The 24,491-nt window shown below is 38.7% G+C and overlaps 1 protein-coding gene across 1 annotated transcript in view; it reads right to left on the bottom strand.

The window, feature by feature from the left end:
• Positions 1–24,491, bottom strand: part of LTBP2 (latent transforming growth factor beta binding protein 2) — a 3,457,946-nt gene that overhangs the window by 123,986 nt on the left and 3,309,469 nt on the right. Inside the window, exon 30 of the mRNA XM_044074624.1 lies at positions 19,685–19,888. Within this exon, the coding sequence (XP_043930559.1) occupies positions 19,685–19,888 (204 nt within the window). The remainder of the gene's footprint in view (positions 1–19,684; positions 19,889–24,491) is intronic.

Genomic DNA, 24,491 nt, shown 5'->3' with positions numbered 1-24,491 from the left:
TTCATCTTCCCAGGCCCATGCTTGCACTTATCAGGGGGTATCAGAACTTGTCAGAGATTTGGGATGCATGGCTAGACTTAAAAGGCCCTTGTGGTTGTTAGCCTAGTAAACACCTATGAACCTATACTTGGCCCAATTCTCTTTACAATATTTACAAATGACCTCAGCTCTGCAACCCAACTAACCTCCATAGTACAGTATGCTGATGAATCCACACTTATTTCCCCAGGAACTACAAACAAAAATGCAAATATCTTTTCAAGATATAGAAAAACACCTCACTAAACACCAACTGATACTAAACCCTAACAAAACCAAGACATTGGTTTTCAGAAACAACAAACCAAAAATATGCCAGTTCCCTCTAACAGTTTCTTCCTCAAATGGCACCAAAATAGAACCCACTAGTCAAACCAAACTTCTAGGTGTCACAACAGATAATACCCTAAGATTTGATATCCATATTGTCCTCACCATCAAAAAAGTCCACTCCAAACTAGGCAACCTATACAGAGCCAAACCATACCTTACTGATAGAGCCAGACTTGCCACTGCCCACTTACAACTGCTGTCCACCCTCCTCTACGGATCCCGAATATTTACTAACCTACATAAAACAGATCTGACTAGTCTAAGATCCTGCTATAATAAAATTGCGAAGTTCATTACAGGCCACCCACAGAGAACCCACCACTGCTCAGTACTCCCCAAACTCAACTGGCTAGAACTCCCAAACCTTTTAACACTCAATCAACTAACCACAGCTCACAAAATAATTCACCAACCCAATGACTGCCCCGCACTTACTAACCTAATCCAACCTAATATAAATCACAGATCACTTAGGTCCTCAAACAAACTAATGTTAAAGGTTACCCAACCCCACAACACTCAAGGCACCTCCTTCTACTCTTATAAAATTGCCAAGCTCTGGAACAATCTTCCCCAAACTTTAGCAAAAAACCCTATCATGATTTCAAACACCTCCTAAAAGAACATCAGGCAAATCATTGGCTCTGCTCCTGGCTAAGTCTAGCCACTTTCCATTTATTTTCTCTTATAACTACTCCTTATCCTGTGTAGCTCAACCTCCATGGCTACTTACTTCCACTTGGCTAACGTTTTATTATACTTCTCCTATTAGCAGCTAGTGTGGTCTTAAATACTAGGAAATCAATGGTCAAACACTGTTTTGAAACTGTATGTATTGTCTGTACCATAATGTAATTGTTTGTTTCTTATTTTTTACACTGTGAGTTATCAAACATTATTAATATTGTTAATATTATTATTATTTAGTTTTCTCAACTGTATGTTTGGAGATTTTTCTCCCCGGGTCTCAGCTGAAAATGGGTTTCTGGCCCAGGCGGACATTACCTGGTAAACAAATGTAATAAATAAATAAATAAATGAAACTGACTTGCACACGCATGCAGTGTTTGTTGACTGCAACAATGGCCGTATCCAAAAAAAAAAAAATCCTGCCACTGCCTGAGTCACAGGAAAACATATTCAGATTAACTGAACAATGATTGTATAAGGGAATTCCTACAGAGACAGAGCTCCTTGAAGGGCAGTGATATTAGGAACAGAACTCACTGAGTAGTGTTACTACATACATCGATATATGTCCCCTGTTATAATAACTAATAAAATCATAACAATAAATAATAGCATTATCTAACCAATTTGGTGAATAACTATATATTTTTTGATGCAGGGCAAATGTGTTATTCGTTTTATGGAGTACTCATTTGTAGAATGGATCTCACTTATGCCCGTGCTCCCTATAACCTGCAGGTACATTGTTTAACTGGCTCATCTAGGTATTTAATCTGTCTGGTCTGAAGTCACCGAGTCCTACTCCAGTGACAACTGGTCTTCTGTGGAAGGTGAGTCTGCCCATGCAGGCACCACTGTTACTTCAGTACTTAGAGTGACAGGTTCTAGTCCCACCCACTAATGTGCTGGCGTAATGTAAGCAGACTGGCCAACCACAAAATATGGTTATAGAACCATCTACTCCACAGACCCTGGGCTAACAATGCCTGCCATGAATGCCCACACACCCAGCCCAACTGCATCTTACAAGCTCCAGTCTCACCAGGAGCAAGAGAAGCCCACTCCTACCAATGTGTCATCTGTATCCCCCCCCCCCACAGACTGGTGAGGATGCAGAGTCTCTACACTTCCCCCCACCAGCATTGGGAAACATTCACTTGGAACTATATGCATAGAATTTTTAAACTTTCTATAAAATTAAAAAATATATGAATCCGATAACTCATGTTGTTGGAGGTGTAAAAAAGAAGCTAATGCTGATTGGGTGCATATATTTTATGAATGTGAGATATTACAAAAATATTGGTCAGATGTGGATAGTTTTTTTAAAGCATTGTAGTCTGAAAATGAAAGCCTACCAGCTGTTCCAGTGTCATAGAAGAATAAAGCCTTAACAATAGCCCAACCAACCCAGGTTTGATTAGTAGCTCAGACAACTGATTGAGCAGGTGGCAGGATGGGCATGCCCTTTTACAGGTGGGAGAGCACTCTATGGTGATGCTCCCTAAGGGAAGGTATGGTACAAAGTGGGTGGTTGCCCTTGGGCACAATCTGGCAGCATAGGTGCAGGGAAAGTGAAAAAGTCAGAAGGACTTATAAAATAAAATAAAATAAAAACATTGGATGGAAACATAGAAAGATGAGCCCACAGAGTGCCCTTAAGATCTACATCCAGCCCCAGAAAATTTGGAGCCAGTCTCAGAGGTGTAGGAGGACAGCTGGTAGATCTGGCATGAAGGTGAGATACTTGGAGCTAGGGTAGCATAAATGATGTCTAAGGGGACCAAAAAATAAAAAAAAAGAAAATTGCAACCTAGCAAGGTCTATTATCTTATGAATGCACCTTTACGTAATGATATTAAAAATATTATTTAATAACATTTTGGGAATTAATGGCAGTTACCAGAAAATAGAAATATGAAGAGTCTCCATAGAAATTACTGATCTTGCCACTATTTTGTGTAAAAAGAAAAAAAAACTATTAAGCTAAGATCAAATTGTCCTAGATCAGATTCTGGCTGCTGGACAAGATTAGAAACTTTATTAGAAAATCAGATAACAACAAATGTCATGATTAAATTTCTATGATGTTTGAGCTATGTCATATTGAAGATAATTAATTTTATATCTTGATGTGTCTCCCTTTCTATGTATACAGTTATTTAAATTAAGAAAATTTAATAAAGAATTGGGAGAAAAAGGGAAAGTTAATAAATTATGAAATAAAGGAATGTCAGACCAACTGCAACCACCAGACATTCTCTGATGGCAAAGGAATTTAATAGAAGACTGGAATCTCGGTCCAGAAATTTGATTTGACAAAATGTGAATAGAATGTCTAAGAAGCCTGCAAATGTACAGTTTGCCATGTTTCTTCATGTTACAGGGAAGGAGGCCTTGAAGTTATTTAATACTTTTGCATTCAAGAAGAGGTAAAAACAAAATAACAGTTCGGGAATTATTGTGATCCTAGAAAAAAATCTGCCATGTCTTCTTTTATGCTTTACAAGAAATGGGATTTAACAGAAACTTTAGATGTTTATGCTACTGGCCTGGTGAACCTAAGACTGTGAATTTGGGGAAGTGAACAATTTGTTGACAAAATACAGAATAGTTTGTGGTATAGGAACAGCACCGGAATCACTAGATCTAAGGATTTAAAGTTTGCTTGTCACATAAATAAGCCATGTTAGTGAGACAGACGTGCCTCAGAGGATCCCTATGCTCTGTAAAAGGTTCCCCATTCATGTGAATCAAAGTCCATTCCTAATCCTACTTAGGTGTAACCTTGACCAATGGATGAGAAATTGGAAATTAACCGTGAGTCTGGCCCCCTTGTCTCTGACAGAGGCAGACAGTAATGCCCAAGCTAACATATCCCCATATAACATCTAGAAACTTCCTAACACACCCCTCTTATTAAATGACCATGATACATAGTGACCCAATTGGGTTAGACTGTTTGGCTAGGCTTATAAAGGCCCTGAAGGTCATTAGTCCTGCAAAGAAGATTGAACTATTGAACTATAAGAAATGATGAAACAAGGGGTGGTCTTTTGTGAGAACTCCTGACCTTATCAAAACATGATTTAAATAAAACAAGTAACGATACAAGTACAGAGATAAAATAATTGAGAAAATGAAAACATGGAAGATATAATCTGCATCAAATAATAAAGTGAAAATATTTCATAACAGTAATGACGAAGAGAAACATAACCATGAGATGCATGGTACAGTTGAAAAATTCAAACCTTGTGTACTAGATGTGACTACAACAGAAAGAAATGTCCATCATTAAATCCTTTGTTGAAGCTTTGATAAAAAAACAATCATTCTACACAGACATGCAAAAACATAGATAAGCAGTTTACATATTACTGAAGGAAAACAGAAAATGAGATGCTTGATTGATCCTATTACAGTGGAAAGTACTGATGGTAGCACTATCAAGATTGTTTGTACAGATAGCTGTTTAGATAATAGCAACAGCAGAACTGAGTATGGATTGTGTGATTAAGAGCACTTGTGTGTGTTTTTGAGATATTGTTGTTGTTGTTGTCTTTCGGCTTTTCCCGGTTAGGGGTCGCCACAGCGGAACTCCGGTCCACTAATGATTGGCAGTAGATTTTGATGAATGCTGAGGTGCCAGCTCGACGTTCAACCTTCAACGAAGGCACGCCCATTTATACATTTCTATCGAATGCCCACCCAACTGCAGGGAGGACATGCAGACTCCACACAGAAGGCACTCCCCGCACTCCAGCCGAGAATCAAATGGGAGAACCTCTTGCTGTGAGGCAACAACTCTACCGCTGCACCACCACGAATATTAAAAAGTCTAAAAAGAATTTTGGTGTTAAAATCAAACCACTGACTTTGAAATTTTATCAAACTGATTATGTAGGTTTAAACATGACTTCAGCAACTGGAAGTGTCAGAATGAATTAAAGGGAAAAAAGTACAAGATTGTTGGAATACGTTTTAAAATTATATCAATTGTCTGAATTAATTTAAGTATGTTCCTCCTGTGTCTAAAGAAAATTGTAGGAATTTTAAGAAACATTCAGTGGGGTGATCAAGCTACTTAGATAAATTAAAAAAGGAAGATTATGTGCTGGGTTAGATATAAAAGGTACCCTAATGGAATAAATGAAATTAAGGATTATAATATAAATTCTAGATAAAAATGTTTGTTGACATTGACAAAGAAGAACTTTCAGCTTAGCTTGGCTAATTTCTCAAAAGATAATAATAAGGCTCTTTTTAGGTATTTGAATGGATACAGGACAAATACCAATCCAAGTACTAGCACTGTTAAAGATGAAAAAATCCTTACTAAACAGACTGATGTAGCTGGTTATCCTTATACCTGGTCTATAATGCCCTCAACTTTGACAGGGGAAGTAAAAGGAAGTTGTCCCCATATCACTTTGGATATGGTTAATATTGCACTGAGTGCTATTTTTTAAATAAGAAATATTTTTATTGAATTATCCCTTATGACATAGGCAATTATACATTTATATAAATTAAAACAAATCATATTGACATATTTTCAGTTGCAACCAAAACATTATTCTACATGCATTGTTCCCACAATTCCCATCATTTCTATGTAAATTCCCCCGGGCCTCTACTCAAAATGGGTTAAAACCCAGTTGGACTATCCCAGTAAACAAATGTAAAAATAAAAATAAATAAATAATAAATAAATAAAAAGAATTTGCTCCTACCCCTTTTCTAAAGGTCCCACTTCCTATTCATTACCTCTGTTACTATGCTTCTAGTATATTTGATTTAGACTATGACTTGCAATTTCTAATAATTGCTTTTTTGGCAGCAAACGGAATTAAACACAGCAAGGCTTTACTAGGTTTAGACAGTTCTGATTCTGTACCACAAGTCAAAAAATAATAATTTCCTTAGTTACACCAAATTGCTCACCCAGTATTTATGGCAGAGTAGTCTGCAGGGAATTTTTAAAGTCTACCAACTCATTATACTCCCAAAACATATATCCCTAATTACCTCTTTCTTCCGCATCACACCTGCAAAATTTGCAGTCTGCCTCTGGAAAAATTCTCTGAAGTCTGCTTGGGTATAAAAATACCTATGCAAACACTTCCAAAGATCTAAAATCTACTAGACTTTATTGCCTATTTAGGAGGCATACATATATCCTCCCATTGTTTCATTCTAAATTGCTTATCCAGTCTCTCTTCCAGGGGCGGCCCATGCTATTGGACTGCCGGACTGCAGCCCCCCAGCTGTAAAAAAGAAAAAAAAAGAAAAGAAGAAAATAAAATAAAAAAAGATCACAAATAGTGTACCTGCGCAGGTTTTCCTGGCTGATTTTTATTTTGAGGGACACAGTTTTGTGGTCTGACCTCACCAATGACAATGTGAAACACAGTGGGGTGGGTGGGGGTGCAATGCTCTCCCATGTTGGTGAGTACTAGGTCAAATATGTTTGATATAGTGCACACCGTCTGGTCCAGGGTGTTTGTGTTCATAAAGTACAGGAAACATTGTGCCTGTGACTTAGAGGCAGTGTATATTTCCCAGTCTATAGAGCGTTAGTTAAAGTACCTCATGAATAGGGTATTTGGTTGGATGGTATTCATGTCTAGTGGGTCTAAGAGTTGTGAGCTTTATGGGTCAGAGAGGGTAACCTGTAGCTGTCCAGGACATGGTAAGGAACCTTGTCTATGCAGACTGGGGTAGAGCCTATGTCCCTTATGGGCAGGGGCAATCTGTAGCATACTCAAGGCATAGGCAGAAACCCATGCCATTCTCTTGCTCCTGGGGGACATACATTGGGTAAAATTGGGTTATACTGGCTAGGTGTGTAAGGGCTGTTAAGCCATTAGCCTAGTATTCTCCTATGAACCTATGAGACTTGGAATGGATGAGCTCTTGGGTATCATCCTGTTTAAACAACCTGGAGGTGTATTTGTTGTTAACGTAGATCAAGACACCATGACCTTCAAGACACCATGACCTTTAGCCTCTGTCTGTGCTCTAAATGTGCGGAAGGCATTGTAGCCTTCTACTGCCAAAGTACTTTCTGTGGCTTTACACAAAGTGTTGATGACTGCACAGATGTCTATATTCTCCAAGCTTGCAGAGTGTGAATTTTCTTGTTTAGGCTCCTAGCACCGAGCAGTAAAATCTTAAGGTTGCTTTGAGTTTTTTATTTTCCTGTGTTGATAGTTTTGTGACATTGCCTAACAAGGCTGTAAGGAGGAGGATAAAGTTTTAGCCAATATCCAAAAGCCCAGGGTGACCATCCTTGCCAAAGCAATGTGGTCTGTTAACCATGTCTTCCCATGCTGATAGATATTGGATTCTCCAGAAACTAAGCCAGTTATTAAAGTCAATACCTTTCTGTCCATACTGTGGCATCATCCTTGGTGAAGGTAGAATGCTGCTAAATGCAAGGCATGTACCTGACAGAGCCATAATGTCCCTTTTCATGCAGGTCAGTCAGTTGAGTGTATGCATGATATTGCAGATCCTTGCTCCAGATAAGTAAGTAACTTATCTTCTCCTCGTCCAGCCTGGTCAGAAGGGCATCTGTGTGTCATACATATAATCCCATTGAGAACAGTACTAGGTAAAGTGTCTGCTTGCCTTATGGGCTTTGTTCTTGGGACATCATTGAGTGCTGACTTATGTGTGGTTTTAGTTGTTCATCCCAAATGGGGCACATAGAAGAGAGAGAAGAAGACATCTAGATGTTTGATCTAATCTTGGAAACCCTTCATGATAAGGTGGGCAATATAGAAGGTCTTCCTCTAACCACTTTGGCAATGTAGTGTCTAATCCTGGGTTAGAGGGTCCTACTTACCTGGGTCCCTAGCCATTAATGATTACCCTTTGGGTATTTGGATGTCCGGTTTTGTTTAATTCCTATGTGGTTACAAAGGTATGACTTTACTTTTTTTTTGGAGCCATGCTGGCTTATTTTATCTGGCACCATAGGCCATTTCTGTCATGTCTCTCTCTTGAAGGATGTTTGTGCTGGAAGTATCAATCCACTTCCCACAGTCATCTCATCTGTTGTTTGTCAGTTTCACAATCCTCTATGTTTGCCTCCCTCTGAAAAAAAATGCCTGACCGAAGGGGATGCGGACTGAGCCCTGTGGGACACACTGAGCAGACTGGCTGAAAGTCTGACAGCTTAACAGCAACTCTGACCCTGTGGTGTCTGACTTGAGCCAGTTTGCCAACCCATCTTGTGACATATGGGTTTACATTGCAGTTAGTGGTTGTCTATAGTGCCCGTATTGGTTATTAAGTCAAAGTTAGGCTGCAAGGTCAAGGTAGGCTGTGTGTGTGCCCTTGTGTGAACTGCCTTAAAGGTACTCAATTCAAAAAAAAAGTGATTCAAAAAGTTGAAAAAGTGATCTGAAAAAAACAGGCCTTGACAAAGCCAAATAGGGTAGTCCCCAATGTCTTTGTGTTTGAGTTCCATATCCTCTCCATCCATTTGCAGACCAGGCTTGTAAAGCTTTTCAAGCTTGGGGGTTTCAGGTCCGTAGAAGCGTGAAGTCCTAGAAGCACTGCCTTTGTGCATCACTGTTGCCACTTGGGTATGTATCCTGTGTAGTAGGTAGTAATTAAACAGCAGCCTTATTGTGTGGTTTGTTCCTCTTCTTGGAGTTCAGTAGCACAGCCTGGGACACCATCCATCCCACCGGTCCTGTGCATTTTTTATTTTTAGAGGGGGCAGCTCTCACCTGGGCATGAGATGTGTTAGGAGGCTACACTCTGGGGATAGTTATTTCTCTTTTTTGGGGGGGGGATGAAATTTGCACTGAACCTGTCTGCCAGAATGTCTTTATGAGCTTTTCAACTTTTCTGCTTGTACTGTTCATACTTCCTTCTCCTGTTAGGAGTTTTTGTATTGTGTTTTTTTGTTTCTCCTGCTGTAGATTTTGCTTGTTAGCTGGGTTTTTGCAGACTGCTGCGCTTTTGCCTGTTGGGTTGTGGTTTTACTGTTTTACCAGGGATCCATATTTTTATCTAGGGATTGGGTGAAGGTATTTGGCTGTTGTTGCTGATAGTAGGCATTGTGCATTCTGGCCAGGGGCCAAGAAGGATGAGAAGTTCTGTGCAGTCACTTCAGTCTTAAGTACTGTGGTCTTTGAAGGGAAGTGGTTCTGTGTTGTGGTCTGTTGTGATTTCTTGTTTGATTAATTTTCTTTTATTGTCTACCAGTGTTTATATCTGCATGTATGTTTGAGGGATTGAGAGTATGTTTGATGGAATTGTGGGGGATATGTTCTTCTGTCTTCCATTTCATCCCATTTTTGTGATGATTAGGTGGTGACTAGTGTCTCTAGTTTGCTTGAGTAGTTTGTCTTGTTGAGTTTATGGTAGCTTAGTATGTTTGGGTAGTTGATTGGGGACATTCATACTCTCCAGTGTCTTCCAGGAAGGCTGTGTTTGGTTGAACAGAGTTGGAGATGGTGGTCTTTTGAGAGGGTGTGTCTGTGCATGCTACTGACAAGGTGGCCTTCCCTGGGATGCAAAGTGTCAGTGATGCTTGCTACCGGGGGTTTTGTGCGCATTTTAGTCCACCTGGAGGTCTCGGCATTGATACTAAAAATGGTTTGTGGAGGTGTGGGTATGATGGAGCCAAAAAAAAGAATCATAGTGGGGGGGTGTTCTCAGATTTGGGGTGGGAGTGAGCCTGGAACTGTGTTTTCAGTGTGCTGGGTGACTCTCAGGAGCCTTAGGGCCTACATCTTGAGGAGGACATCTCATGAGGTGTTTACCCATGGCATTAGTTTTGTCATGCATGTTTTCTTCCACTTTAGTTTTCTCATTTGAGCCATGCCTAATTAGTTTTTTCCTGGTTGTGTTTTCATTGAAGGTAGGTATCGAAGCCCAGGGTGCCTCAAAAAAGGGGAGACTTATGGCACAGTATCCTTTGCTAAGCAGCATCCGAAGCCCACATCACACATGCCAAGCCATCCCACATTGATCAGACAGCTTGTCAAGCATACTGATGATCACCAATTATTACTGATGGCATTATTCTTGGACTCGGTAAGATTTGTACTGTGGTCAGGGTCATACCGCAAGGGCTGTAGGCATCAGAGCCAGGTATGTCATTCAAGGTTTCATGGTCAGTGTTCTCTCTATGTCCTCGCTTTGTGTCCAGAGAGCTATGTTGTGTCTGTCATGTGACTGTCTCTGGTCATGCACACGAGTGCTTGTGTTATGTGGCAGATTCTTGCTCCTGAGTGGGCAGTTGCCCAGGAGTGACCCTGTATTTCAGTCCTGTGGTGATTCTGTGTGTGTCTGGGATGTCGGGGTGCACCTTTCACAAGTCTGTCTGTGTGTCTGGATGTCTGTGTGGCTGCTGTTGCTGTGGAGCATTTGTAGTGTGTCTGCTTTGTGTTTTATGTGTGCTATTTGTGACTGGTTAGCACACTGACTTGTTTGCTTGGTTGCTTGATGTTTTTGTGTTTTTTTGTTTGTTGTTCTTTAGTGTAATTTTTTTTGTGTGTGTTGTTTTTGTTTGCTGTTGTGATAGTTCTGTCTATGTGTTGGTTTGGTGTGTGGTATGTGTTGAGTCCTCCTGACCTGTCTGGCCAGTACAGCACTGAACTGTCTCAGCCTTATAGATTCAGCCTCCAGTTTGGCTATATAGTTGCATCTCTATATTTTGAGAGCAATTGGAGGATTGTCTCACAATCATGCTCTGAGGATCTCATGAACATGATTAACATTGTCTCCTGAGCCAGCTGAACAGGACTGAACCACAGCTAACGACACGACATCTGAAGTGATTCAGAAAAAAAAGATTGCTGTGTAACTGAGTCAGAAAGGACCTATAGGGAGATGTACTCAACAGAATTTCTGGGTGTTTATGAGTATGAACTTACCCTTAGGAAATTTTGCTGAAAACAAAATTTAGGAGCTTGCTGAGCTTTTTTTGTTTAGAGATTTTAGGTAGTGTAGTTGTTTGAAAAATTGAAGAGCAGACTAGCTTGAGCCAGAAAGATGGAGCCAGAAAAACTTTAACCTGTTTTTAACAAAGCTTAACCTTTGTTTAACCAGCTATGCTAGCTCTGCAAGAAAACACTTAACCAAGTTTTTTAAGCAGAAACAGACAAATACCAAACAACAAGCAAAGCTACAAGCTTGTGCTGAGGCTCCTTGTGCTGAGGCAGTCAGGAGGGCTAGCTCAAGCCTCCCAAGGCCCACTGGTGAGCAAAGAAACTTCATTCTATCCAAGTAAGGTAGGTACAGTACTGACAACACAACACACCCACCATGACAGCCCAATGCCTAATACTATCCAAGGTCTAAACTGAGAAACACAGGAAATGATTATTTTTTTGTCTTTTTTGTTTTTTGTTTTATTTTTTTTAAAGAGACAAGAAGAAATGGTAAAAGTTACGCAGGCTAGCACACTTTAGTGGGCAGCTTCCAAATTACACAGAAAACACAAAAAAACAAACAACAAATTAATTAAAGAATACTTTTACTTGCAGATTTAAAAATAAATAAAGTAATCAGAAAAAAAAAAAAAAAAAAAAAACAGTTTAAAGTAAGCAACAGAAGTAATTTCCCAGTGAAAAAAAAAAATAAAAAATACTTAAAAAAAGAAGGTAGTCGCCAGCTTTGCTGCTGCTAGGACCCTGGGTAAACCCACGCGGAGCTGTCTGAGCAGTATAGCCGGAAAAAACCCCAGAGGCGGGAGGATTTTAAGCAGTGAACTACAAAAGAGCTATAGGAATGGTCCCACCAATACTACCATACAGCTTGTGTGCTGAGCTTCCCTTCCCCAAGGGTAGGTAGGCTGTGCTCCCCACCCCCACCACTGGTGAACAAAGAAACTTCCTTCTCTATCCAAAAGTAATGGGGACAACACAGGAACTACACCACAGCCCAGAATACAGCAGTGCCTGTATACTGGTCTAAACTAGCATTTGGTATGTGCCGTAGTGATTGCTGAGGATAGGTGTTACTGTTTCATAGCTTAGGAGGTCTTTGAGAATTGGAGAGGTTTCCTTAAGTACCTCAGCATAAGAAGGTCTATGTGTGCGGTAAGTGTGAACATACCTCTCAACCTCTTAGAGCAAGAAATATGGACAAAGCCACAAATAATGGGGGGGGGGGGGCAAAGGCACAAAAATATGGACACTTTTTTAAATATTGCTTGTACAAACTTAGAAAGTTGAGAAAATAACAGGCTTTGCATTAGCATGAGTTTTCTGAAGGATATGAAGTCTGAAAATCAAATGTCAGCCATTACTTTCTGACTTCTGCCCTCAATGATTTGTCAGTGATTTCCCAGAAAACTACAATTTTATGAGTAGTGGACCAAAAATATGAGTAAAAAATCTTAACATTCTGCAAAAATCTGGCCACTTGAGAGCTATGAGTGAAGGATATTATAGTACGTGTGTGTGTGTGTGTGTGTGTGTGTGTGTGTGTGTGTGTGTGTGTGTGTGTGTGTGTGTGTTCTTCACAATCTTGTTTGCAAGTGAAATTTTTGCCTCCAAGGAAGCTATGTATGTACATCTCTTGTATTCTGTGTTACTTTCTTTAAGGATTATAAGGTTGTCTAAGTACATGAGACAATCGCTATACTGTCTCCGCATGCCCATATCTAGTAAGCTGGCCACAGAGACATTAGAAAATCCATGTTTTCAGGACCTGTATTTGGTTTGGGCTATTATGGTTTAGGGACTTGGTTTTACAAGGGTTATCTGAGTAGTGTCTATGGTTAAGGCTAGATGTTAGACAGTATTGACATTGGTGCTGCTATAATAATGCACTATAAAAAAAAATGCTAAAAAATACAAAGGATAAGCACTTTCGTTTGCAGTATATAACACACAAACTTCTTCAGACCCATTTTAAAATTAGCATGTGAAGATGCTTTTATAAGCTCTGACTGCCACATGACTACACTCTTAAAGAGAACTTGCCTTTAAAACTACAAGCAGTTTAACCATGCAAAACACCTTAAAACTCATCCCTTACTAGAGATGGCATGCAACTTTAAAATACTTGCTATAGACATTACATCATTTAAACCTGGATACATAGTAGCATTCAGGTAAATTTACCAACGTAATTCTTTTTGTTCCAAAATAGTTTGCCACGTCCCACCTTTTAAATCAGCATGCACCTTCTCCAATACTATAAACTGGAAAGTGTGTTGTGTATACTGGGAAATGTGCTTATATAAAACATTAGACATTTTAGCTGTTTTTATACCATAAAGGTGTTCATATATTCTTGATCTTACACTTTCTTGTATTAGGGGTTAAAGTCCTAAGTACTGGTTTTATAGGCTTGTTACTATACAGGGTACTGCTAACAACCACTATGTGGTGAACAGCTCTGCGAAAAATGCCTAATTCTAGACAGAAAAAAGCTGAACGCTAATTCCTGTGTCCTCTGCTCAATAAACAACACTTTGAACTCCCTGGAGTTTTTCCCAAGTGCAGATTAACACCAGTTAAAATGTAATACCCTTGTCTTAACTGCATTAAACTTCATATTTTTATTCTGTACCAAGTAAAGAATTTATCAAGATAACTTTTCCAAAATTGCTTCTTATAAAACTCAGTTAGAAAAATGTTGTTTCCAGTTTACAGATGGTAAATTATGGGATGATTTATCAGCTGGGTTAAGAAAGTCTTTCGGTTTAAGCAGTTTTAATGCTGGTATTGACAAATGGTTTGGAGTTGCAGTTTATTCTATCTTTTAATAGGTGGCATTTAAGGTCAGTATTGAGGCCTTGAGCTTGATTAAGTTGAACACTGAAGAATGAACATTGATCACATGAAATTAGAGAGTAAACAGGAAGTGAATAAGAACGTAAAATTGTTAAAAAAGAGGAGTTTAGGACTAATAAGGAAAATGTTGAATTCAAACTAGACACAGATGCATGCTGGGTAAGATTATGCCAGATGATACTTTTAAAGCATTGGGCCTGAACAGTAAAGGAAATTATAGGTTCATAGGTTGGTACTAGGCTATCGGCCCTAGGGCCTATACAAGCCTAACCATAACAATTCCCTGGATATTTCTTCCCACAATATTTACTTCCCTGGACCCCTATCTAGCAGGGTGACTGACGTGATCCAGAAAATCAACGAACCAACAAGAGAATAGTCTTAAAAAAGACTAGAATCAAAAAAACAACAGGATTCCACGTAGAAAAAAATATTCTAATGAAACATGTCTTAGCAACTCGGCCACCACAGCCTTGGTACGTATCAGATTTGTGAATATAGGGATTATGTACATGCTATGACACAATTCACTGCTCTGGTTGAAAAGGGTGTACGTTTAGGTTATTTTTGTAAAAAAGATTTAGAAACTAAATTTTGTACAGATAATAGTCAATTGGCTACTTTTTATTGCCTTCCTAAAGTGCACAAGAATTTACATAACCCCCTGGGTCGTCCTATTGTGGCATTTTGATTTTATAGATAAGATCTCAGGTGTATCCTGGACACATGGCATGTTTTGGGTAAGCTTAGATGTTGTAAGCTTATACACAAATATTAAACATGCGGATGGTATGCAGGCATTACACCATTTTTGGGTGATAGTCCAATTTCCCACTATATTCTAGATCTCACTAGTTTTTGTCTATCTAATAATTTCTTTAGTTTTAATGAAATTATTTATCATCAATTGAAAGGTACTGCCATGGGGGCACCTTTTTCCCCCATGTATGCTAATCTTTTTATGGCTAAGTTTGAACTAGAGTATATTTATAAGAATAGTTTTGTACAAAATCATGTGCTGTGTTATTTCTGTTACATAGACAATATGATTTTTGTATGTAAAGGGGGTGATGATTTAGTACTGAATTTTGTTTCTGATCTAAACTGTAACAGATATAATATTAAATTTGATGGTTTACAAGTTGGTGTAAAAGTTATTTTTTTAGATATTACTTTGATAGGTAAAGAAGATGGGCATATTTTTACTATGGTTTATCAAAGATTTACTGATGGTAACCAATATTTGTTTGGCACTAGTTGCCATCCCCCACACACAATTAAATCTTTACCGTATGGAGAAATGGTTAGATTGTCCAGATTATGTAATGATAGTTCAGATCTGGAAAAACAAGTTAATAGTTTAATATATACATTTTTACATAGGGGCTACACTATGCAGTCTACTCTTGAATCAGTTAATACGTTAATAATAGGTAAGGATATATGTGATAAGTCAGCTAAAAAATTGTGGAATAATAATAAGATAAAACAAGATAATATCTATTTTGTTACTACTTATAATTTATTGAGTGAAAAAATCTGGGACCTAGTAAAATATTATTGGAAATTTTTATTACAGGATAAATTATTAAATAAATTGCTTCCTGTGTTTCGTTGTATAGCTTACAAAAGGGGACAGAATTTGGGTGACAAATTGATTAGGGCATACTATATATGCCCTACTAATAAATTTATGCTTTCGCTGTCTAATTTTGGAACTATACCTTGTCATGCTTGTAACATATGTCCCCTCATTAGGCTATATTTTAAAAAAATTAATGGCAGATTATTTAAACCATATAGATGTTTTTCTTGTTATACTGAAGGTGTAGTTTATTGTCTTAAATGCCCCTGTGATCTTTTTTATGTTGGTGAAACTAAAAGAAAATTTAGGGTGAGATTGCAGGAGCATGTTTGTGATATTAAAAAGGGAGCAGTAGATAGCTCGATTGCCTTACATTTTTTAGAACAACATGACAGTAATGCTGAACTATTACAAGCAACTATTTTAGTACAAATCTTTGTGAAAAAAGGTGATGATAAATTATTAAAAAAGATGTTATTATATAAAGAATCTATTTTTATACTGAAGTATAATACATTGTCACCAATGGGTTCAAATATGGAAATTAATTGGAAATGTCTACTTTAATATGTTTTTCTATATTGAGATTGTTCATATTTGTAGTATTGTTATTATAATATAAAAAGTTAAAACTTTTTTTTTGTATGAGTTTTTAACTGGGGTATAGGGTTGGAGTCTCTTTAAATGTTTAATTGTTAAATTGTTAAATTGATTTATTTACTTAATTGTTTGATCAATTATGTGGTGTATAAAAGAGAATGTTTTTCACCAATATTTATGTGCTCATTGAAGGCTGTGGTGGCCGAGGCGCTAAGACATGTTTCATTAGAATAAATTTTTCTACGTGGAATCCTGTTGTTTTTTTGATTCTAGTCTTTTTTAAGACTATTCTCTTGTTGGTTCATTGATTTTCTGACTGACGTGATCCCCAGGGTGAATTTTCTATCTCCCATCCAATCGTCAAGATTCCTTTTGAAGAGAAACTGATAAGTAGAAGATCCTTTCAGATAAATACTTGCACTAGATCAGGGAGGAACGTTACCTTGGGTTGCTTGGCTTCTGACAATTTAAGCATATAGTCACAGCATATAATCACAGACTAAAGACCTCAGGAACAGTCATACCTACAAAGTACCATACACAATACTGTACAGAGTCAATAATGATAGTTTGATTTCTTTACAAACTTGGGTAATCTACCAGAAGAATATCATATTTAACTAAGTACAAATGTTATGCTAACAGTATGTACAGAAATGAACTCTAGTACTTCTCTACAGTAGAACTTAGCAAGAACTCTAGTATTTCTCAACAGTCGAAATTAGCAGGAACATGAGTACTTCTCAAGAGAAGAACTTAGCAGGAACTCTAGTACTTCTCAAGAATAGGACTTAGCAGGAACTCTAGTACTTCTCAAGAGTAGAACTTTCCAGGAACTCTAGTACTTCTCAAGAGTAGAACTTTCCACGAACTCTAGTACTTCTCAAGAGTAGAACTTTCCAGGAACTCTAGTACTTCTCAAGAGTATAACTTTCCAGAAACTCTAGTACTTCTCAAGAGTAGGACTTAGCTGGAACTGAAGTGCATGGAGAGCTTAGGTGTCAATAAGAGATAGCCCCAACAGAATGAATATACATTATTGTCACTGCTGTAAGGCAGGTAACTATTTGCACGTTTTGGTCTTCAGGATCTAAATAAGGTGATTTTTAAAAGAATATTATCCATTTTTTAAAACTGAGGCAATGGTGTCAATTATGTTAGATGCTTAGTTCTTTTCAGTTCAAGGACTCTGGCTGATAGAGTTAAGATGATGAGAGCTCCAAGATGATTATTAGATATGCCATCATCACCTGCATTGTTAGATATGCCATCATCACCTGCATTGTTAGATATGTCATCATCACCTGCATTGTTAGATATGTCATCATCAGCTGTATTGTTAGATATGCCATCATCACCTGCATTGTTAGATATGCCATCATCACCTGCATTGTTAGATATGTCATTATCAGCTGTATTGTTAGATATGTCATCATCACCTGCATTGTTAGATATGTCATCATCAGCTGTATTGTTAGATATGCCATCATCACCTGCATTGTTAGATATGTCATCATCAGCTGTATTGTTAGATATGCCATCATCACCTGCATTGTTAGATATGTCATCATCACCTGCATTGTTAGATATGTCATCATCAGCTGTATTGTTAGATATGTCATCATCACCTGCATTGTTAGATATGTCATCATCAGCTGCATTGTTAGATATGTCATCATCACCTGCATTGTTAGATATGTCATCATCAGCTGTATTGTTAGATATGCCATCATCACCTGCATTGTTAGATATGTCATCATCACCTGCATTGTTAGATATGTCATCATCAGCTGTATTGTTAGATATGCCATCATCACCTGCATTGTTAGATATGTCATCATCAGCTGTATTGTTAGATATGCCATCATCACCTGCATTGTTAGATATGTCATCATCAGCTGCATTGTTAGATATGTCATCATCACCTGCATTGTTAGATATGTCATCATCAGCTGTATTGCAGAGAGCAGGTGCACAAGTAATCAATGGCTTAGAAGGTGTTCAGGATATAAATTCTGATTTATTAGTGTGCAGTCAGACACGGAACAGATTAAAATGACATAATTTTGAACCACAGAACTGAAACTGTAAAATTAGATTAAGTATGAATAAATCTTCTAATGTGTGGGGGACTGAAGCCAGGTCAGTCATTTGTTTGTTTTATTTACTTACTGATTGATAACAGAGGTAGAGGACTTACCACATGGGACCCATTTCGACCACAGCCCAATAAAAAGAAAAAAAGAAAACTATATGGAATAACAATAATAAAACAGAATTAGAAGATTATTGCGAGTGAAAGCTATGCCATATTAAAATGTTTGGTAGCTTAACAATAAAAACACAGAAAAAGAAAAGTATAGCAAGCACTGAATAGCAATAAAATGACAGCTGCAGATTAATCAGAATAAATACAATGAAACAAAAAAGTTTAAGCTGCATAGCAACGACATATATAGTGTAAGGGCAAACAACAGTCATTACAATTGTTTGGATTAAAATAAAGCATGTACATAAATAAAACGGGTTTTCACGTTCAGATGTTTGAAGAAATGTGAATGTAATGCAGGGGTGACAGGGAAGTATGTAAAAGGTAGTTAGAGATTGGAGGATAGTGTGAGAAGTAGGCAGTTGAGAGGAGGTCAGGAGGCAAAGAGGGAAGCATAGATCAGATGATAGAGGGATGGGAGGAGCAGGTTTAAGGAGGGAACATAGATCAGATGATAGAGGGATGGGAGGAGCAGGTTTAAGGAGGGAACATAGATCAGATGATAGAGGGATGGGAGGAGCAGGTTTAAGGAGGGACTATAGATCAGATGATAGAGGGATGGGAGGAGTAGGATTAAGGAGGGAAACATAGAATAGAAGACAGAGGGATGGGAGGAGCAGGTTTAAGGAGGGAAACATAGATCAGATGATAGAGGGATGGGAGGAGCAGGTTTAAGGAGGGAACATAGATCAGATGATAGAGGGATGGGTGGAGCAGGTTTAAGGAGGGAAACATAGATCAGATGATAGACGGCTGGAAGTAGTAGGTTTTGGAGGTTATTTGTTTAAGAAAACTGTTAGTTTACGTTGCAACTCTGAAATGGGAGTTGCTAAACATAATAAAAATTACTGGCTCTAAGAAGAATGGGGAATTGTTGGCCTGAGACCCAATGTAGTCATGTGTAACTTCTGGATGGATGGAATCTTGCTGAGAGCTGTGGAGGTGGGATAAAGTTAAGAACCTTAGAAATGAGAGTAAGGTATACTATGTTAGTATGTTCTTTAGCTGACAGCTAGCTAGTTATATACCTTGTGCAGTTGTTTTGCTTTGATATTATGTATTACTGCCAAAGTTGTTCAGAATTCTTTGCATTAATCCTTTTTGCAGTGTTGTGTACAGTTGTCATTGTCTCTGTTATGTCATGTAACTTAAGAATATCATTGACTGTAATGTAATGCACTTGTTCCTAACTCTGCCAGGAACACAGCTGAAAAGGGTCTCTAGGCCAGTCCACTTAACTGCTGAACAAACAGATAAAAATAAACAAATTCAAAGTGGAATTGTCTGCAGTGCTTTCTGTGTTTGGAAGATATAAAGAAGCAGGTGACTGACAGTTTTCCTTAAGGAAAGGATCTCTGGGCATTTGTGCTTCTGTCTTATTCTACCTTTTCTTACCTGTTGCTATGGTGGGGCATGGAAGAATATTGCAGTTCTCTCCCCAGCCAGCTCCTTCTGTACAACAACACTCTTCCTTTGTGATGTTTCTTGCTAGAACGTTATCACACAAGCTGGCATCGTTCAGATTGTAGTAACAGCTCTTCCGCTCCAAACTGGTGCTGGTGACATGAACTGTGTGTCTGTTGGGACTATAATGACTTTCTGCAAAACAAGAACAGTTATGTTGTTAGAACTGCTTTAGAAATGATTACAGGAAAATTCATAAGAAATCTAAGGCAACTTCAGTCTTGTGACCATTTACACTTTGCCAGTATCCACTGATAATATGTAAACATTGCTCTAATTATATTACTGACTTTTACATTGGGACACTGGATGTTTGAAACTCTAAACAAAAGCCAATGCTGACTTTCTCAACACAGAGGAAGGGAATAAAGTAAAGCATGACAACCCAGTAATAAACTGGTAAAGCATGACAACCCAGTAATAAACTGGTAAAGCATGACAACCCAGTAATAAACTGGTAAAGTATGACAACCCAGTAATAAACTGCCAAAGCCAGGAATGTGTCCTTGAGTAATAAAATGCAAATTGTGAATCTAGTGAAATAAAATAGACTAAAATGTATAAATCTTTATGGATCAAGATGTAACAGGGAATGAAAGGCAAACATTGAACTATAAATATATATTCATAGTGGTGCTGCGGTAGCATTGTCGCCTCACAGTAAGACGCTGTCCTGTTCGATTCTCAGCTAAAGCGCTTCTGTGTGGAGACATGCATGAAGGGGCATAGCTTCGGTGAAGGTTGTGGGTCAGGGCTGGCAGCTCGGCACGTAAAAATCTACTGTCAATCATTAGCGGACTGGAGTTCCACTGTGGCGACCTCTAACCAGGAAAAGCCGAAAGACACAACAACAACAACAACAACAACAACAGAGGAAGAAAGGCAAACACACCTCAGCAGAGGTCTATTCCATGCACTGTAATGGTTTCCACTTTGACTTCCTGAGTTTAAAACAGCTGCAGGTTATCAAACCATCTAAACAAAGTACCTTTTAAAAGAATTAACTCCTTAATCTGCTCTTTGAAAAATAAAAGTTTCCTTATGTTGCACCTGGACTTATATTGCATTTTCTTTCTTTAAACTATGTCCTTACATTGTTGTACATCTCTTCTGCTAAGATATTTACTGTCACACTCCTCACCATACATTTTCAATATGCACATATTCATTTCATTTATTATATCTTCATATGACTTCTGATGCAGATTTTTTTTAAATGATCATCTTGCCTATGTCTTAATGAGATGGGACCTACAGAACTGCACAATGCAGTTCAGAAAAGTCATCAGTATAGAAAAATAATAACCTTAATTAGTTTATTTTTCTGTTTGTTTCTTTCTGCACATCTCTACATCATGCCCATACCAGACTTTCTTACCATCAGTGCAGGTGTTAGCATTTTGGGGGCCCCAGCAAGTGTCAAGTTGGGGGCCCCCTGGACACTTCCAGTCCAAGTATCACCCCGTCACTGTCACCTGTCCTAAGCAATCTTTTAGTTTTAGAAGGAGTACACAAAGACTGAACTGTAGCTACAATGCTCTTACATTACAACACGGCTATGCACCACACCATATTGGCCCATCTCACAAAAGGACACTCACAGCAACTGGCATTTAGTTTTTTACAACAGGTTATTTCTTAGGCCTTATCACTAATGTGATACATGACAGCAACTCTATGAACAGGACTTAACTACTGTTTCACCCCTCTCCCATGCACACATTATCCAGTGGTCTCTCTATTCCTTTCCCATCCTAGGCTCCCCACACTCGTTCCTCACCCATCCTAGGCTCCCCACACCCATTCATCTCACATCCTAGGCTCCCACACCTATTCCTCTCCTATCCTAGGCTCCCCACATCCATTCTTTCTCCATCCTAGGCTTCCCACACCTGTTCCTCCCCCATCCTAGGCTCCCCACACCTGTTCCTCCCCCATCCTAAGCTCCCCACATCCATTGCTCCCCCATTCTAGGCTCCCCACACCCATTTATCCACCATTCTAGGCTCCCCACACCCGTTTCTCCACCATCCTAGGCTCCCCACACCTGTTCCTCCCCCATCCTAAGCTCCCCACATCCATTGCTCCCCCATTCTAGGCTCCCCACACCCATTTCTCCACCATTCTAGGCTCCCCACACCCATTTCTCCACCATCCTAGGCTCCCCACACCTGTTCCTCCCCCATCCTAAGCTCCCCACATCAATTGCTTCCCCATTCTAGGCTCCCCACACCCATTTCTCCACCATCCTAGGCTCCCCACACTACACACATTTTGTTCTCTTTTTTCTCACATTCTCCTATATGCTCTGATGTGCATTTTAAAGTTTTTTTTTTCATTTTACACACCCTTTTCATCCAGTGATGGCTTAAAGAGAAATTATGATTAAGGAAAGAAATACAGTGTTGCTGTTCAACTTTAGGCTTCCTTGCATCCTTACTTGGCCAAGACAGCACAGCAGTAATTATTTAAGAAGCAACTCAATTAAGCCATGGCCCACTAAAGCCATAGGGTTATAGATGTTCTGTAGTGCATTTTAGAGAATTTTCCCAACCTTCTGACCCAGGCGACCTGAATAAAAATCATGAGAAAGAAAAGAATTTCAGTCTTGTTTTTTTTTTCTTTCAAGAAAGACATAAGTTGTGCACAAGGCTTAATGTTCACAGCTGAGAAGTAGTGGTTCATAATAAACAAACAGGACAATTCTTTGTGACAATACACAGACCTTTTCTAGGCATACTGTCTGCCTGCTCCCCCCATGCAAAAAAAAAGACAGTTACTGCCTCTGCATCGCGCTGTGTTACACTGAGACAAAAGCAGAACTACAAATGGCCACAATCATGTTTTTTGAGTGACTGTTGTTACATATGTACAAAGCATGCCTCCAATCTCTTCAGCCCTACCCCCATAAGGCAACTACCTGTTTACATGGCTTGTGTGTGATTGTGATGAAAGTGAAAAAATAATGATCGCAGTAATATATTGCACTTTGTTGCTCCTAGACAGTACACTGCTCCATGCACGAGCTATAGTTACCTCCAAGGTCTGTGAGAAAAGTAAAAGAACCAGTGACCACATTGTCCCCAATGGAAACACAGTCTATAATGACCTCATGTACACACCTCTAAGGTTTTATTGTAATGAAGATTAAAGTTATGACCACACCACCTCCAGCCCACCACACAACCTACAGCAACCTTTTGTACACACATCTGAGCAGAGCTGGTTTTAAAATGGGTGGGATTAAGGGCAGAGGCTCCCATTAACTCCATGTTAAAATCCATTTATATAGTTTGGGGTGTGGGGAGCATCAGACACATAGAAAGAAGGTCTTAGGTGTGTAAATATCCTGTAATATATTTTATGTCTTACTTTTAAAATGTAACTACTTGTTACCTGCATTGTTTTTTAGTGCTTACCAGAAGAGTTATGTATATGACAGACATTACTATCCCAGAAGAGTTATGTATATGACAGACATTACTATCCCAGAAGAGTTATGTATATGACAGACATTACTATCCCAGAAGAGTTATGTATATGACAGACATTACTATCCCGGAAGAGTTATGTATATGACAGACATTACTATGTGTGCATAGATAAAAATCAATGATATTTTCCAAATGAGTGCACACGGATACACACACACACACACACACACACACACACACACACACACACACACACACACACACACACACACACACACACACACACACACACACACTACATGTTCACCATCAGAGAAACTGGAGGAGTTATATTTCATCTACTGTACATTTTTGAGGTGTTGGGGTTTACCAGAGCATTTGGATAGATGCACAGACAGTGAGGGCATGCGTACTCTTCATAACAAAAAAGGTATAGCCAGGTACTCAGTCAGAACAAAGCACTGTGAAATGACAATGCTCTTCACTGTGGCAAAGTCAAATCAAGAAAGATAACCACCTATCATGTGTAAAGTCTATGTCTGTGGTGGTAAGTGAAAGAAAATGGCCAGCTTGATACTGTTAAATGCACTGCAAGCATGTCCTCCCAACACACACAAATATAACTGCAATGCTGATGATGTTTCTGCTAGAAAGTGAAATAAATTGTTGTAAACCTGTTGCTATTATACTGCAACACACACACTCACACACACACACACACACACACACACACACACACACACACACACACACACACACACACACACACACACACACACACAAACACGCTGAAGCAAAAGCCACAGCAATACTAGTTTTTCAGTGATTTCAGCAAATAACAGTACATTGTGTAACAGCAGCACTGCCACGCCAGATCAGTAAATTATGTTTAGCAGTCATTATACAGCAGGAGGGGTAAGTCACTTTTATTTAGCTCATTGAGGGATAATGTGGATCTGTCACTGTCCCTGATTTCAGTGAACACCACTGATTTTGTGTCATAATTTTGCTCTGTCCATCATAAAAAAAGTTTGATTTGCTGGTAAATCATTCAGAATTACAGACACTTTATAAATCCAGACATCCTTTTTCAGTGAATTAGAGTAATATTAAAAAAAATGTTCCTGATTTTGAGCCTTATTCTGCTATTATTTTTGGCTTTGCTCAGAATTCTTGACCAAAGAAGTTGAGAGTTCTAGCATCTGGTGTTCTGCCAGTATTTATAAACCCCCCCCCAGATTTAATAAACTCCATGTAGGAATAGTGTGGGTGTACTGCTGCTGTATCTGCAGCTCCCCCTTGGC

Source organism: Protopterus annectens, chromosome 6.part0 (genome assembly GCF_019279795.1).
Source record: "Protopterus annectens isolate FY-2018-M chromosome 6.part0, PAN1.0, whole genome shotgun sequence".
Classification (NCBI taxonomy): Eukaryota; Metazoa; Chordata; order Ceratodontiformes; family Protopteridae; genus Protopterus; species Protopterus annectens.
The sequence above is the reverse complement of the archived record's forward strand: the minus strand, read 5'-3'. Positions and strand labels throughout refer to the sequence as shown.